The sequence below is a fragment of the Anopheles arabiensis genome, chromosome 3 (genome assembly GCF_016920715.1).
Source record: "Anopheles arabiensis isolate DONGOLA chromosome 3, AaraD3, whole genome shotgun sequence".
NCBI classification, from domain to species: domain Eukaryota; kingdom Metazoa; phylum Arthropoda; class Insecta; order Diptera; family Culicidae; genus Anopheles; species Anopheles arabiensis.
Window position 1 is genome coordinate 13,173,445 of NC_053518.1, and position 16,818 is coordinate 13,190,262.

Here is a 16,818-nt window from a genome sequence, read left to right on the forward strand (position 1 = left end):
TTTTTCGCTCAATGGAACAAGCCTGTAAACCCGCCTTTTTGTCGTTTGAAAAAATGTTTTAATAAACACAATGGGAAGAGGGGTAGTAAAATAAGTACAGCCGAAGAGGCAATGGGAAAATCATCAAACAAAAAAACAAACAGTACGCGCAGAATGCATAGCAAAGCAGACAGGAAGTATGGGTGACAGAAAAGGGATGGATGGTGGGTGTGAAAATGACCGCCCATACATATGGAAGCGCTCGCGAGCACGTGTCTTTTGCGTGTGCATATGTGTTGGAAGTTGGATGATTTCCATACGACCGGCGATGACTGTTGAACAGTGAGCGTGTTTAGGTGTGTTTGTTACGAACGAAATAGAGGGGAAAGATGGTCAGAAAACAAGCGTACAGCCCTTTGGTGTCGCCGTGTTTCGAGTGGGTGGGAAAAAGAAACACCTATAGAGCGCATCTTCTTTGTAGTAGCCGTGTTGCGGGTAAAGCGTAAAGTAACCTAGGATTGGGGGAAGAATTTGTTATTTACTTTTGCCGTTAAACGCAAAAGAATATAGCAAGAAGATTATTTATATTCATCACATGTGTTGTTGGAAGTAAAAAAATTGAACACTACAAGTACGTATCACCAAACATGAAGAATTGATCAGGTTTTAAATTGTACTGCAAGATAAGATAGAAACAATGGCAGCATACTAATTGCTGTAATTATTGCCTACGCGTTGTTTTTATGGTTTTATGTTTTAATTGTGGATTATTTACTGCAAACGCATTGACTTGAAGACTTAATATTTTAGGAGCCTAGTTGGATGGTTTTCGAGATGAATGCTGATAAATGCGTATACAATTTAGAAATGAAAATAAATGATTTTGATTGAAAATTTTTGCAATATGTTTTGACATAATAATACATAATAAATTCTTTAAATACACTTTAAACTTTACTTTAAACTTTACTTTAAACTTTACTTTAAACTTTACTTTAAATACAAATAGAGACTTGCAAAAACATAAGTTATTTATAAATCATTTAGATTTATTTTTGCAGAATTGCAGTGATCAACCTATTTAGAAACGGTATTTAAATAAAACCAAGTACGTTTGTTAAAAAGTACAACCCACAATCAAGTTTTGTATCAGGCTTGATTGGGCTGTGTGCATCACCAGCAGCAGGCCGCAACGTTGATTTTACCCCAACTCACCTCTCAACGACTTTGTTTTATTTTGTCATAAGCGAGCGATAAATATTTGAGCAGCGCAGCCGAAAACACTTTGTCAAAACAACAACGACTACAGAACAAACCAATTGCCTTCAAATGAATGCAAAAGCGCGCAGAATCATGGAAGGTAACGCGAAGATATTTAAATATGTACATTCTTCGTATCATAATTAAATGAAAAAGAAGTTCTTCATTCACGTTTCGTTTATCGTATACAATTCAGATCGTCACCAAGTGATAGAATCATTCACTCAAATTTGCATTGAATTTTCGTGTGTTGTACGAAATATCATCTGTCTCTCTATCTCTCTCTGTCGGGCCTCCGTTGTGCTGGACGCTACGGTGAATACGCTTACGTTTTTGATTATCGTAACGAGTGCGGTAAATATGGTCTTACAAATCATGGCAAACAAGACAAGGTGCAATTGTAGGTGGGTTGGTTCGTTCCTTCTGTAGACTGAAGCAAACCACAACAAACCCGAATATGCTGCTAGAGATATCGACGTAAAGGTAGAGTTGTAAAACTGTGGCTAAGATTGCCGTGGAGGGAAAAACCAAAGGTCAAATATTAGTGCACCAAAAGTATAAAAGGAAAGAATCAAGCAAAAAGAGGGGTTACAAAAGGGTTGGCCTACAAATTTGAGGGCTTGATTTATGAATGAAAAAAAGACTTTTAATCAGATTAATCAAGCAATATTATTTTAAAAATATAAATCCTTGAGGAAATACAGAATATTTTGACGAAATTATAAATAATAATTAGTTATTAGAAAAAGTTTCTTATCTTTTTGAAGTGTTGATAATTATTTTATATAGATCTTTTTATTAAACAAAATTAGTTCATTAGAACGTTTTATTTCTATACAATTTACCATGTATATAAAACTTACAAAATATGCAGTAAGCAAATATAATTATACAGAAAAAAACTTCACTTGTTTCCGCCCGGGATCGAACCGGGGGCCTTCCGCGTGTTAGGCGGATGTGATAACCACTACACCACGGAAACAGATACTCGATGAGCGTGTAAAATAAGTACCGGCTGACTGGTTTGAAAAATTACTTTGAATTAAAAACGGCACTTTTAATTTTTTTTTTGCAGATATCCTTTCAAGATAAGTTTAATACAATAACTTATTAACACTACCATAGCTTGAAAAAAAACCGTACCATTATAAATTGACAGTTTTTAATGGTCACACAAAAATATTTTTAATTAAACATTGTTTTACAATTATTTTTTTGTATATTTCTTCATAAAAAGTTATTTCAAGATAATTTTGGGAAGATGTTTCCCTTGCGCTGAGGTGAAACCTAAATTGCCAAACACTGAAAAAGTTGTGTGTAATTTGTATTTCATTTCTTATACATACAGAATATTCTCATACAAACCCCTCTTGATTAGCCACCCTCCTCTTGGTGTGCCAGCAAAGCAAATTCAACATTGCAGCAGCACTCTATTCTATCTAACTTACCTACCTGTGTTGTCTCCAGTTTTTTTTATCGCTTTTTTGTCTTATATTAGAGTTGTACATGTTTGTAAACATAAAAGCCTGTTTCGTTAATAAAAATCTTTCCATTCTCCTTCTTCTCATAGGGGGCACCCGGGTTTGAACCGGGGACCTCTCGATCTGCAGTCGAATGCTCTACCACTGAGCTATACCCCCGTTGATGGTTGGGGCATTCGAACAAGCAATGAGTGTGGCGCGTCGCATCGTCTCATTAAATCGCTGCTAGCATTAAATCATACTTCAAAGCACACCGACGGCGAAGCACGATCACTCAGTTGCTATCCAGTGTGAAGCATTTCGTTCACTGCAAAGCAACATAAAACAGCAACAAAATATCAGAAGCATGAGAAACGGTACACAGTTATGGTTAATTTTTTGTCAATTTTTTAATTTATTATCAGAAACGTATTTTCAGAGTTTTACACCCGCTCAATCATCCTTCGCTCGCAATTTGACTATCCACTGTCTGTCTCACACACTACTATTTCGCGCCTTCTCACGTACTGCCGTATTCGTCGTCTTGCTAGAGATGTTTTTCTTCTTTCGTTTGTATGCTATGTATGCCGTGTTGTGTGCCTTTGTTTGTATGTTTTCCTGCTTTTTCATTGGTTTTCACTCTCTTTTCCATTTCAACCCTTCATCTGTGTCTTTATGTGTTTCAATTGGTTGTGAATTGATAGAATTACAAAACGTACTGATTTGCAAAACTAAACTTGCACCATTGCGGTAACGGGTGTGTCCTGTCGTGTGTCGTGTGATGGTTTGTTATAATGTTTTTTTAATCCATTTTCGACATTGCAATTACTATTGGTTCTTGTTCGTACACACTGCTGTTTCTGTATTGCCATTCTACCTGCACACCAGGGTCTTAATTTCCTGTCTACACTGTAGCATCCGTAACGCAAGTAAGTGTTTAGTGTAATCGCTTCGAGTGGGAGTTTTCGTAACAATTTGGCTAGTTATGAATTGAATTCGAGTATAAATCTCGTACAGATTTGCTTGCTGTGGCGATTAGTGATTTAAGATCGGTTGTACTCCTTCACTGTCGTGTATCGCGCGCTCCATATAATTCATTCATTACATATATCATAACGTTTAAGTAACAGTCCGTAAAAAAATATCAGTAAAAACTAGTGTTTCTGACGCAAATGCTCCCGCCGGTTTACGTAAAGAATACACAATGTTTAAGCTACAGTAATGTTACACAAAAATATGCAAACCATTCATTCGTCATCTCCCACTGTGACGCTCCATCCTTGATAATAATCTGTATGTATTTTGTCCGTTTTGGTATGTTAATTCCAGCGTTGTTTATATTTGTTTGTTTGAGTGTTGTTTTTGTTCTCATTTCATTTTTCGAAAAACACACCACGATTTTACCGGATCATTTGCGGATGTCTGATAGGATTGTTCTACTTCTCTTAACTAGTGTGTTCGGTTTTTGATGCTGCGGTGCTATTTACTATTGTTGTTTTTTTTCTGTATACAGGTGGTTGTTAATTTGCATAAGTAAGGTATGTTTGTTTTTTTCTTCTCTGTTTCTTTAATTTATCTTTACTTCTTTCAGTTGAATCATCTTTTACTTCGGTTTTATTTCTCTGCATATTATCTAACGTACTTTGCTATTGCTCAACCGGTGTTTTGTATAGCAAATAATTATCTTTCAGTATTATCTATTTGACCCTTTCATTTACTATTTCATCTTTATCTTGTCTGTTTTGTTTGCCACATTTTCTTTCATGTTGTGTTGACGCATCCAACCTTGTGATTGTGTGATCTATTTTATTGACAGTGAGAGTAGGAAAAATATCTATTAGCTATCAAAAGGCCTGCACTAGCCTGTGTGGTCTTTATTTAGCATACTGCTCATACTGATATGGTGAACCAGTTTCAGATGTCTGTTTTTTTTTGTTTGGTTTTCATATGTTAGATAAGTAATATTGTTCCTTGGTATTTTACACTAATGTAACAAAACCTGTTCGAGACGCAACACGCCTATGTACCGGATGCATGGGAACTATTGCTGTAACCCAACGTGGCCGAGCAATTAATAAAATAAAAAATAAAATAAAATAAAAATAAACTGTTTTTGTATGCCGCTGATCTGCCGTGTGTTTACGAGTGGCGTTTATGGGAGTGTGGGGTGTGACGGGGGGACCTAATGAATATTTTTCACTTCTCGTTTTCTCTCATTTTTTTTTTGCAACGAAACCTTTTGCATTATATTTATATTTCCTGTTGTTTTGTTGTCGTGTTTTCTGTTTGTCGATAAGATAGTTTAAATACTTTACTCTGCAAATTTGCTTAAACTGTTTTTCTTTACTTCTACTCGCTGCCTGAATGCTCTTTGACGTACGAAACGATTGACATTCGAAGGTTGGAAATGAGTGATGCCCAAACCTGATCCGATGCGCGCTCGACCGTTTTCAACTGGTATTTTATTGGTAGTTTTTAACCTCTTTGAAATATCAGAGCGACTCCTACTTGTAGATCTTGTAGATGTATGAGTAACGTACTTGTTTAAGGGGGGTTTTCTTTGTTGTTGTGGTGGTTGCTTTTAATGTGTGCCATTGCCACACCTTATCTAACCGAACCCCTGTCCCTTCGTTTCCGTACTGGCCAAACCGACTCCATCTCCAATTTTGGTTTGCCACGACTACACTATATACTCTGCTTATGATTTCTTTTCTGAGTTCCTAAGATTTTTTGTTTAATATGTACAAAATCACATTCGCCTCACGGGGGAGACCCAGTTTGCTTTGCCTCTAAGAGATTTTTTCAAACGTACCGCCAGAACGATAGAACAATTCAATTACTGTCGCCGAACGGGTCAGATGCCGATGACTCACTCATGATTCACTGGGCTGCTTGTTTGGTTGCCAGATGCTGTATTCCTATCTGCTGTTGCCCCTTTGGGGTGGCCTGTATCTTGTAAGTACCAATGTTTCATCGTACGTTATTTGGCTGAAGGGAAATCGCTAGCATCGTGTGTGAAAACTTGATATAATCGCACGACCCTTTTACGTCTGGCGCTACCCCTGTGTCAGATATTCAGATCCCTTGCACACCAATGGCAGTACCAGTAGTAGAGTTTTGTGTTCTAATATGATATTTTGGCATTTTTTTTTGTTCCATTTCCCGTTTTCGTTCTTGCTCTTTTGCATCGCGATTTTGTGTTCCCCTATCCTTGTCCCCAATCCAGTCCCAATTGCGTTGGTTTTGTCACATTAGTAATTCGATTATTAATTTGTTCAATGTTCATATCTACAAATGTGTGATGAAAATTGTACGCTCATCGTGCTTCGGGTGCCTTGCTTCGCATTCGAAAACGAGGAATTAAACGATCGCTCTAGTGTGGATGTGTGTATTTTTTTTGTTGCCTTTTTTGCTTGTTGCAATTTTTCTTAATACTTAAATTCCCCCAATTGCTCGTTCACCTAATGGTCAGTTCTCTTCACAATTCTCTTACTTTATGATCCTTGGTTTTATGTATGTGTGCTTTTGTTTTGTTACTTATTTCGTATGCATCCCCAGTGGAAAGTAGTTCCGTGTTTGCTGATGTTTACGTTAATTCAATAGGTGAGAATATTTCCAATACCGTTTAACTTCGTTTAAATTTTATCAAGGACTTTTTTTGTTGTTGTTGCGTTGAATTATTGCTTAGTAAGATGGAGTAATCTTACGGCATGATGAAGTGAAACCGAATTCATAATGAGAGGTGTGATTCAGGAATCGCATACCTAATATTGGGTTGTGCAAAGAGTCGTTGAAACATTTAAAAATCGTTACCATTTGAACGTGTGCATGCATTTCCGTACACATTTTACAGTCGAGTGTATGAGAAATTATTAAAATAAGGCAAAATGCGAAGATTTGAAGTAAATTAAATCAATTTTATAGAATGAAAAATTGAGAGGTGTGATGCAAATAGAAGAAGGAAGGTGATATTAGTAAAATAAAAAAAATAAAACAAATTAAAAAACACATTGAGCGAATTAAGTAGAAAAACTAAACGTTTTACAATACATTTGTAATATAAACAGCAAAAAAACTCTATAAATGAACATACAAGACTATACAAGACAAACCAGATTGGTATTAAATAACTAAGAGAATCAACATCGAATATACTACAAAGTAGAATCTTCCTTTTCTATTCATTCATTTTGTCTCTCTGGTAAGCAATCTCGTCTTTACATTTAATTGGATGATTTTAATTATTTTTTTAAGACTCCATGTTTTTACCTTTGTCGCTCATTATAAGGGGTTCGCTGGTTTGGATGTCTGTATTTCTGTACGTGTTTTCATGTGTGCATGTGTGTACGTTACTAGTGTGGTAAGACATTTTATTTCTTTGCATTATCCTCTTGGTAAATGGGGGTTTTCTTTTCTTCACTAATTAAAATATTCACATTTATCAAATTTATGTAAACTGCATAGAAAATTGGATTCGAGTGTGAACGTTTTTGTATGTATTGTGTATGTTTGTGTGTGTGTGTGTAGTTGCAACTCTGTCATGTGGTATATCTTTATAAGTAAGAGTTTGGTTTTCTTTTTTTATTAAGTTATTTACCCTCACTTAACTCACGTACCGTTCGCTTCCTGTTCTGATTCCTGCTGGCAAGTCTTAAGATGTGCGCCGGAGTCGTTGTAAGTTTGGAACTAATCAGTGGAGATGGGATTGTTGACAAGAGCTTTTCAAAACATGCCTGCTTGCTAGGGAGAGCAATCAGACAATGTTCGGGTTTGTTTATGCTACCGATGGTGTAAAACTGCTCCAAAGTATACGCGTGGACAGTGGTTTATTCAAATCGGAATCGGTTGAAAACAAAATCAAAACGCTAAACTTCTTCCAAATCCAAAATGGTCAGTGAGAGAGAGAGAAGGAAAGGAAGTATGAAACAGTAAACCGTCCATTTGTTCGGCCAGTTACCGGCTACGGTCTGGGACCTAATAAAACATCACCCAGCAAGGAGTGATTAAAAAACTCTACATAATCCTACCTCATCTGCTCCTGTCCTGATCCAGGGTTGGGAGGGACATCTAATTCCCTTTCCGCACCGCTTTTTTCTCTCTCTCCGTCAACCGGATTCCTCACCCAAAAAAGGTCGGGGAACGTGGTATATACTACATATAAATGGCGGTCCAATTCGGGCGGTGAAACTTACTGGCACCGTGGGAGCCACTCACAAACCGATTGGGGTGGGGGAAAAAAGCAATGATAAACTATCTGCGCCTTGTTTTCTGTCCTTGTGCTAAAGTTTGACACCTGTTTGGGGCGGGGTGGGATAAGGGATGAAAATTCCTCAGCCTCAGTCAGTTACTCAATTACGTACGATTTACAACGGTGGTCAAATGAAGCTAGCCTACGGGGAAAGAAGGCGGCGTCTTAACGTATCGTTTGCTTGGCGCGTTACCAGCGCGAAGGGGAAGCAGTGTGGGTTCAGTGGTTCAGTGGTTCTGCGCTAGTCTAGTACGATGGGTGGGCATGTGGTGGGTGAACCGACCTACGGAGGAAGCCCTATCCGGAAGGTGACAGTTACAGCTATCCATTGCGCACATTTCGTTGGGATAGAAATCGGTCATTCGGTAGCGATCGTACGAATCGTCGCAATTAAACTTACATTGTAATAATTCCCAATGAATGATATGGTACATTGTTTTTGTTTCTTTTAAGGATCATGTGCAGAAGGATTCATCGCCCCGTTGGGTTGCAGTTGTGGTGGTGCGTGTTTAATTCTCAGGAAAAGGAACATTATTTCTACACCGCCCCCAGTACCTTTCTGTTCACTTCTAATCCTGTCTTACAGTTACTTTCGCCAGTTAGTGACTCTCTAAATGTTTAAACTGAGTCGTTTTATTTGCTGTTGTATGTGTGTGTGTGTTTCCAGAATTGTTTGTGTTGATGCATACCGATTGTGTGTTTGTGTTCGCTTTTAAATCGTGCGTTTTGTTGGCTCTTAAGGGAGAAATTCGATTAAATTACGGGATTTAGTTGCTCAATTTGTTTTTCATTTGTTTCTTTGAGGATTTTTGTTTAATACTTAACTTGCTTTGCAACTTTATCTCTTCTTGCACACCGCTTACTCCTGCCCTGCATGACGTTGACGAAACTCACTCGCTGAAGTAGGAAAATGTAATTCTTGGCAATGGATGAAACGATTGCAATTAGAAGAGGCGCAGTGTTGTGGTGCAATTAACATTGCGGAAGAAGAAGTTTTGGTTTCAAAATTTGCCTGTGAAAATGATGCAAAGTGTGTATGTGTGTATGTGAGTGTGTGTTTTCACGTGTTTAAGATGCGAAAAGTTGGTTTACTTACTGGTTTTAAATTTTGAATATTCATTGACTTAAATTTTGCCTATCCCAAGCCCCTCACGTGCCCCAGTGTGCTGGGGCCGATTTGGCCAAATCTGAACCGTACTGTATGCCATTCCAACCTTGGCCCCCCCTTCAGAGCCCCCTTCAGCTCTCCTCTCTCTCTGTTTCCCAGGTCCCTAGAGACAACAGTACCGTTTGGCCGCGGGTTTTCAGCTTGGCACACAATTTCGCAGGTAATTCTCATGCTCTCAGTTGATTTGGTTTTTGTTTTGGTAATTAAATTTTAAACTCTTGCAATGCTCAGCAAAACCTTATACAGTAAAGTTGTGTAATTTCGTTCGCATTCCCGTGCATCATTTCGTTCCTGGGATTTGTTGTAATTGTTTTATTATTTTTTTGGTTACTTCCTCTTACGTTTTAAAGGGAAATGTTTTCTTGCAGTTTGTTTTGTGGGGGGTGGACCTTAATCCCTGTCATTCATTCGAATTTTTCCTACTACCGGTCTACTAAACTATCGCTTACTTGCACCGATCATGACCGACCGCTTCTATGTGTGGGAGTGTGGTTTTGTGTTTTTAATTTGTAATACGATTAATTTTCGAAAATTTCGCTCACTCAACAATATCGTCATTGTGTGTATCGTGTGTTGTCCTTCGTTTTTTTATCCATTTATCTCACCCCGTTTCTTATCTACTACTAAATGTGTGTGTGTAGAGTACCTCAGCCACCTATCAGCTATACTTTCTTTGCTTGGGATTTATTTTTGTTTTCCTTTTTTTTCTCTCTCTCTCACTGTCAATAGTACAACGGGAGCTACACCTGGCAAAAAGGGCACCGTTTCGCACTCAATTTCCTGACGTATTTCAATTTCCTTCTCTAGTCTAGGAGTTAATTCTAGTGAGTGAAAGGATTTTCATTCCGATTTGGTTTCTTATGCATTATATATATATAACTCTCTCTATCTCTCTCTCCCTCCCTCTCTCTTTCTCTCTCTCTTCCTCTCTTGCTCAATTAAGATGTACTACTATCGTTCGACCCGACACACCACCGTACCTGCTATAAAGAATTGATTATGTTTCTTACGCGCTAGCTCAACTTTACAATTTTGGTTTACGTTTACTTGTTTTATGCAAAAATTCATAGAATTTCTTAAATATTTCAGCAACCTTTCGGTATCCCCTGTACCCGCGGGACGATGATTGGGCTGGCGCGGTCGGAAAGCGGTTGCCTCCGCGACACGCGCCCCCATCACCGCCTGCGCGATCTCGGGGGGGCCTAGTTGGTCCACCGAAAGTGGGAGGAGGGGGGGGGGGGTGCTATAATTCACGCTCAAAAACGCTCGATTTGCTCGTATTGGAACGGGGGGTTGCCCGACGGACCGTACAAAAAAACTGAAGGATTAGCTACCTACCAAGGACTTTTGCCGATCGCGCCCGCAATTCCCCACCGTCCACCAGCCAGTTGATGTAAGACCATGTGCGACGGAGCGCTCAATGGTACGATTTTTGTTTATTATACCTTAGTAATTCATTGTTTTTTTTCTATAATTAGGTGTTAATGCGTAATGCGTAATGTATAACTAGTTTTATAGGTATATTTATATGTTTAGTTTAATATTTATTTATTTATTAATTATTAATTATTACGGGACAGCTCCTCTTTTGCTATACTGTTTTCCCCGGGTAGTCAAGGAGCTGTTGCTGTCTCGTTTGTCTCTGCCACTCGGTCTTGTTTTATTTAATATTTACTTTTATTACTTTTTTTTTTTCTTTCATTTTTATACGTCTCCACTTTTGCTCCGACCTTCACCCCTTTCCCATCCGATCGGGTAAATTTAATTTACTGTGAATTAACTATCGGCTTATTTATTCATAATTGATTGAAAGTGTATGCATTACGAGGGGGGTTTGCAAGTTCTTGTGTCGTGGAATTACCTCTCACTTACACAAACGCACACGCCAGAAAATTCTATAGGGGAAAGGGGTGGCGTCCTCCTTCCCAGTTTGGGGCCCCGCTCGTGTACACCGTACACGAGCCTTTGGGAAATTACTCTCTGTACACACCGCCCACACCCGATTGTCGCTCGCGATGCTCAAAATAATATGAGCATCGGAGGGCGGGTCTGGATTGGATAGGAAATTGCGCGGTTTGTATATCGTTGAACGCGTGCCTAGGTATTATTATAATAATTACTATTATTATTATTTTTGTTTTTTTGTCTGTACGACCGTGCTTTTAATTCGCCCTAACATATATGCGCCCTAACACGGGAGACCCAATGAGGGGCGGGGTGGGGCATTCGCGTCTCCACTATATATCACGTTTTGTCATGTGTGTCTCTTGTGTCCCGCACAGTCGTTAGTCGTCCAGATATCCTGCAGCATCGAAGCAGCACACTGCATCCAAACACGCTACCTTACACGAGCTAGAACTACATACGCTATTTTCCGTGAAGCTTTGAAATGTGGGGGAGGAAAGCACGCGTACAGGTGCGATTAACACTGTGGAAAAGTGTGAGCTGCGTTTGCGTGATGTCGAAACAAAATGCGTAGCAAATGGGCATGAGTAACGAGTAAAAGGTGACAAGTGAAAAGCACTAAATTAGTTGACGGTGCTGCAAAACCACACTGTTAACACGTCCAAACTAGACAATAAACTCTGAACGATCAAATGAGCTTAATAAGTGAGTTGGCAATAGGAAACGAACTCAGCTCAAACAGGTTAGCATATTTAACACAACTTTAAATCACTGGTGGAAAACACGCTTAGTCAAGATCGAGTGATCGTTACACAAAACCAACTAACCTTCGACTTTAGTTTACTTTACCCGTTTACTGACTGAATGCTGAATGGGTGAAGTTATGGGAAATTATAGGTCACAGTAATCTACGAACATTTAAACAAAGCTAAACAATCCTGCTAGAACATTACATTTTGTCTCCTCCTGTCGGTGATAAAATGCAGCAAGTTACGCACAAATCGATGGCAATTTAATTTCAGCATTTAATTTGCGAACGTTTTAGCCTAGCTCTGGAACCTACTGCCGGGAGTTGCTTCTCGCGCATTCACAGGGTTAAAGATTTGCCGTTTCCGACCTTCATTCGTTTGTTCCTTACTCTTACGGTCGAATATCAAACTTTGAATTCGTTACATTTTAATAAGAAATGCGACTTTAAGTTCCTTTCCATCATGCTGGCGCGTTGAAACTCTGAACATTAGCAGAAATTAAATCAATGAAATTATTTAACGATGTATTTTAAAACGTTTATAAGTTAATTAAATGCAAAAAAAAAAACATTCAAGTTATACTATCCACCCTCTACGGTCAACTAACGTATGATGGTACTTGAAAGAATTAGTTTTCGCTATAGTATTAACAGTATATTTAAACTAATCTTACTGATTGCTAGAGCACCATTTAAATAAAAATTTCATTAAATCTTTTCTTCAATTTATTTGACATTCTAACGCTTTTGTGCTCGACTCGATTGATTGTGCCAACTGGTTCAGATATAGTCAATACCTCAATCCAACGCAAATGAATTTTATTCCACTTTGGCACAATTTAAATGATCAGTTTTGCTTCATTGATTTGCCGTTTCATTTGACATTTTTCTCGATCTTATTGGCAAAGCTTAATCCATTTCAGATGGTAGAACCGGGTTTGTGTATTTCCTTCAATTTGTTCCTGAACTCAGTTGGCAGCCCAGAGAGTGGCTTCCCGATGCTAGAGTGTGGCATTTGTATTGGCTAGTTTAACGGTTTTGTTTTAATAATATTTCATTTTGCTTTATATATCACAGTCAATGCCGCTGGTGATAGTAATGCGCATTTGCTTCACATTTTGCCCCATTTTTTGGTAGTTGTTGTAAGATTGGGAATTTCGTTTTGCTGTTATAGTGTTTTTTTTATTCGTTTTTACGGTTTTTGCACCCATTTTACTAGTTTTGATAAGGATTTTCTGAGGAGTAATTTTATCTCATGGTTTCATAGATTTTCAGATTTTCTAGCACAGATTTCACAGGAAGAAGGGTCGAATTCGTTTGAAATCGAAGTCTGGGTGTAGTTCTACGGCTCGTGTAACTTCGTGTAGGTAATTTTTGTGCCTTATGTGTGTTTAAATTCTACTTTATATGATACAAAACGGGCTCCATTGCAGCCAGCTCGTGAACGATCTGGATGTGTGTGTTTTTTTAATAGTTTTGTTTGTCTTATTTGGTTTGGCTTTGCTAATAATGTGATAATACAACTCGTACACGTTTCAGGATGCTATTGCTCGATCGGCTTTTACTACATGCATCCTTTTTATCACGATATTCATGGGAAAAGTGGCATACATGAGGCTGTGATGACACCATGCAAGAGGTGAAGAAAAAGACTTTCACACAAAATCAAAAGCAAGTAGTTAAAAAATGACTTAAAACAGTAACTTCATTAAAAAGAACAGAAAAATAAGAAAAGCAATGTAAAGCAGAAAACTTGACTAGAGAAAAGAACGAAGACATTCAAATTAATATTAAGATAAATATAAACATGTAAAACATGACATGTTGCAAAAACTCTAAACAAAATAAACAAAAAGAGGGAAACAATCGTTAAAACTCTTCTTCTTACACGGTGCGCATCCTCATCGAACCATGTTTTCCCTGTCTGATTGAGACATAGCGCTGCGAAGGTGAAAATGTCCACCCTACAACCATGACCACACACCATCCATCGTTTTGCCGCTATCCCGCGTGCTGGCAAGCCCCTATTATTTTCCCGCCGGCTTTGATTAGTAATTTAGAAATTTCACTTTACTGTTTCGGTCGCGCAAAGTTTGTTCCCCACCGCACACCGATCGCCACCGATCGTCAGTACCACCATGTTCGTACGACACGGACGATCGGTTTCCCACCGGTTTTGCAGGGCGAACCAAACTGGCAACACTAATAAACGACAAACGCAAAAAGAATTCCATCCATCCCTCCCTTCTCCCGTGCGGAGAAGGACACACCACTCACTCGAACTACTACACGTTAGAGTGCGAGTGTGTTTGAGTGTGTGTGTGTGTATGTTTGGCTCTTTGGGATGGTGTGGTTCTTACTCTTCTAATTACGATCAACTCAAAATGTTCTACCACCACCCATCCGTTCCCCCGACAATTTGCGACATGCGACGGTGAAATAGCGGCGCGAAGCAAAATGGGTTTTCTTTGACTCTCCACTCGCGCCCGTCTGTACGCCTTTCCCTGTATGTGTGCCCATCACGAGTTTGGATTCTCAGTGTTGACAAGATACAACACGCAGCATTGTTTGTGGGCTTCTTTCAAATGACATTTTCAGCACACAATCTTTCAGCCACCAGAGGATTGCAGACACATGTGCAGAACACATTTGATGGTGTGGATTGCTATGCTGTGTCCAAACCCTTTTCTTCCTCCCATTCTTCTCTCTCTTTCTCTTTCTTTTTCTCTCTCCTTCTCTGTCTTGCTCATCATCTCATCTCGGCATTTCTGACGATGGCAGCATGATCGATGTGCTTCTATGTGTTAAAGGATCAAACCCAATGCAACGAAGACATTCGCTGATCTACTCTTAATGCACGAACAAAGATCGCTAGCGCGCAGTTAAATAGAGCAGTACCATTCAAACAAATAGTGGAAATTGTTTTCATCAATTTTGTGCTAGCAAAAACTACACTTTCAATGCAACAAAATGCTCGATCGCGACTCGAAAGTGTAAAGAAGTAATGTTCCATAAAATCGTGGAGCTTACAGCTTCCCCCACAGTAAAGTGTAAAAGAGACAAAGAGAGAAAAAAAAGAGAAGCAGAGAGAGAGAGAAAGAGAGTGAGATAGAGAGCATGTGGAGTATATTCTATAGTATATGAGAATTGTACAATTTTCCCCTTTTTTCTTACTGGCACGCCCTCCCACCTTCAATTTTTTAATCTCGCGCTTATCTACTTGGTTGAGACTGGTGGCGATCGATTTCTTCCTATTATTCTTCGTCTTCTTAAATGTTCTTATTGCTTTCGGTTCATTATTGGATTACTATGGGTAAACGGGAAAGGTGGTGGAACAGTAGTAGATGGATTGGCAGGCATCCGGACAGCTCGTCCGGGCAACCGGCCTGCCGCAAACGATGGCTGCGTACCGTTGACGATGCAATTATGGTGAGAAAATGTTTTTTTTTCACTTAACTATCGTTCGTTCATTTCTTTTATCGCTTAAAACAACTGAGAACAGCTTTGCTCGTCCTTCCGCTGGTTTTTGGTTTTACTTTGTCCTTTTGTATTTAATGCCTTGTATGTGCCTCACCGAACCGAATGCAACCAGTTGATTGGTTGCTTGATGGATGCTGGTGGATGATCGATTCGATCGCCAGGATCGGATCACATCCGAACCAGTATTACTCGACCTTACTCGAACTCTTCTCGAACTTTACTCGAATTCCACTCGAATTCCAACTCGAACTCTGCTCGAACAGCTCCTCGTGGGACCTTTATCCGCTATATGTATCAACTTGCCCCTTCATCGCTCGCATCATCTCGCCTACCTACTAAATTGTGCAATGGCAATACGTTCGTCCTTACTTACATTTTGCTACACCGTGTGCAATTCGCTGTTTCGCGCTCGTGATAAATCTCCCCCTCCATTTCAACACATACATGCATACACGCACACAAACACGCGTCCACCTAAACGAGTGCCCCGCTTTCGTCTGCTCTAAGGAGACAAACTCCCGAAACTAAGGTTCGACAACCAAAAACCCCCCCGTAGCTCGAACACGCCGCCCGCTAATGGTGGTCGGCTGACTGACTGACTGACTCGGTGGAAACATTTATCTATTGCAACTTCCTACGACCTTACTGCCGTGCCATTCCGTGACCCTCCCCCGTTCGTCCGTTTGGCAAGTACACGCTACACTATTTGCCTAACTTTGCTCTCTAGGTTGCTTTTTTGTTTGTTTGTTTGGTCGAAAATGATTGCTGGTCGAATCGTTTGCCCCATTTAGGTAAAGCTATCATCTGTGTGCTCGTGTTTGTTTTTTGTCCACCATTCACACTCTTGCTCTTTCTCCCTCTCTCTGTCGCGATCATCGTTGTCTGCCACAACCGGTCCGTTCTTCGTCAAGGATGGTGCAAGGATTCGGTGTCCGAGATTGCTGCTACTGTTGCATTGCCGTTTTTTTCGTCCCTCTTGCACTCCCCGGAGTCTACCAGACGTGTTTCACATGGAGTGATGTTGGCATTTTAATGTTTTCGTTTAATTTGTTTTTTTTTTTTGTTGATTTTTCATTTCTTTTACTTTGCTTTGCCGTTTTGCGATTCACACGTGCACAACCGCTGCTGACCGCTGCTGGTTTTTTCGCCCGACCGTTTTGGCGCGACGCAATGGCGCAACGAAGAATTCATTTAAAAATTCTTGACAATAATTTAATTAGTAACAAATTGATTTTATGGAAAAACCAATAACAATAGCCCTTATCATATGGCTACGAAACGATGATGTGCGGAGCCGAAAATAGGACAGCTATGGTTGCCACTATTGTGAAAAATGTGAAAATTATAAGGCACAATCTATCAACTACCATTGCTGCAAACTTCCAATCCTTCGCAATATCGCTTTCTTCGTCTTCTTTTCGTATCTGGGAAGTAAAGAGAGAGAGAGAGAGAGAGAGAGAGAGAGAGAGAGAGAGAGAGAGGAACGCATGTTAAAGAAGATGCATTTGTAACTTCTTATATTGTCATACTTTGCTAGAGTAAAAAAATGCTATGAAAAAAGTATATCTAC

General features: G+C 39.4%; 1 protein-coding gene and 2 non-coding genes across 3 annotated transcripts in view; all 3 read right to left on the reverse strand.

Annotated features, from left to right (window-relative positions):
* Positions 1 to 2,148: 2,148 nt before the first annotated feature.
* Positions 2,149 to 2,221, reverse strand: Trnav-aac. Its single transcript has one exon. It is a non-coding gene; the product is annotated as a tRNA-Val (tRNA).
* Positions 2,222 to 2,807: 586 nt separating this feature from the next.
* Positions 2,808 to 2,879, reverse strand: Trnac-gca. Its single transcript has one exon. It is a non-coding gene; the product is annotated as a tRNA-Cys (tRNA).
* A 211-nt stretch (positions 2,880 to 3,090) lies between these two features.
* LOC120904808 (neuronal acetylcholine receptor subunit alpha-7-like) overlaps positions 3,091 to 16,818 on the reverse strand; it is a 93,829-nt gene continuing 80,101 nt past the window's right edge. The window contains exon 15 of the mRNA XM_040315179.1: positions 3,091 to 16,672. Within this exon, the coding sequence (XP_040171113.1) occupies positions 16,520 to 16,672 (153 nt within the window). The 3' untranslated portion in view covers positions 3,091 to 16,519. The remainder of the gene's footprint in view (positions 16,673 to 16,818) is intronic.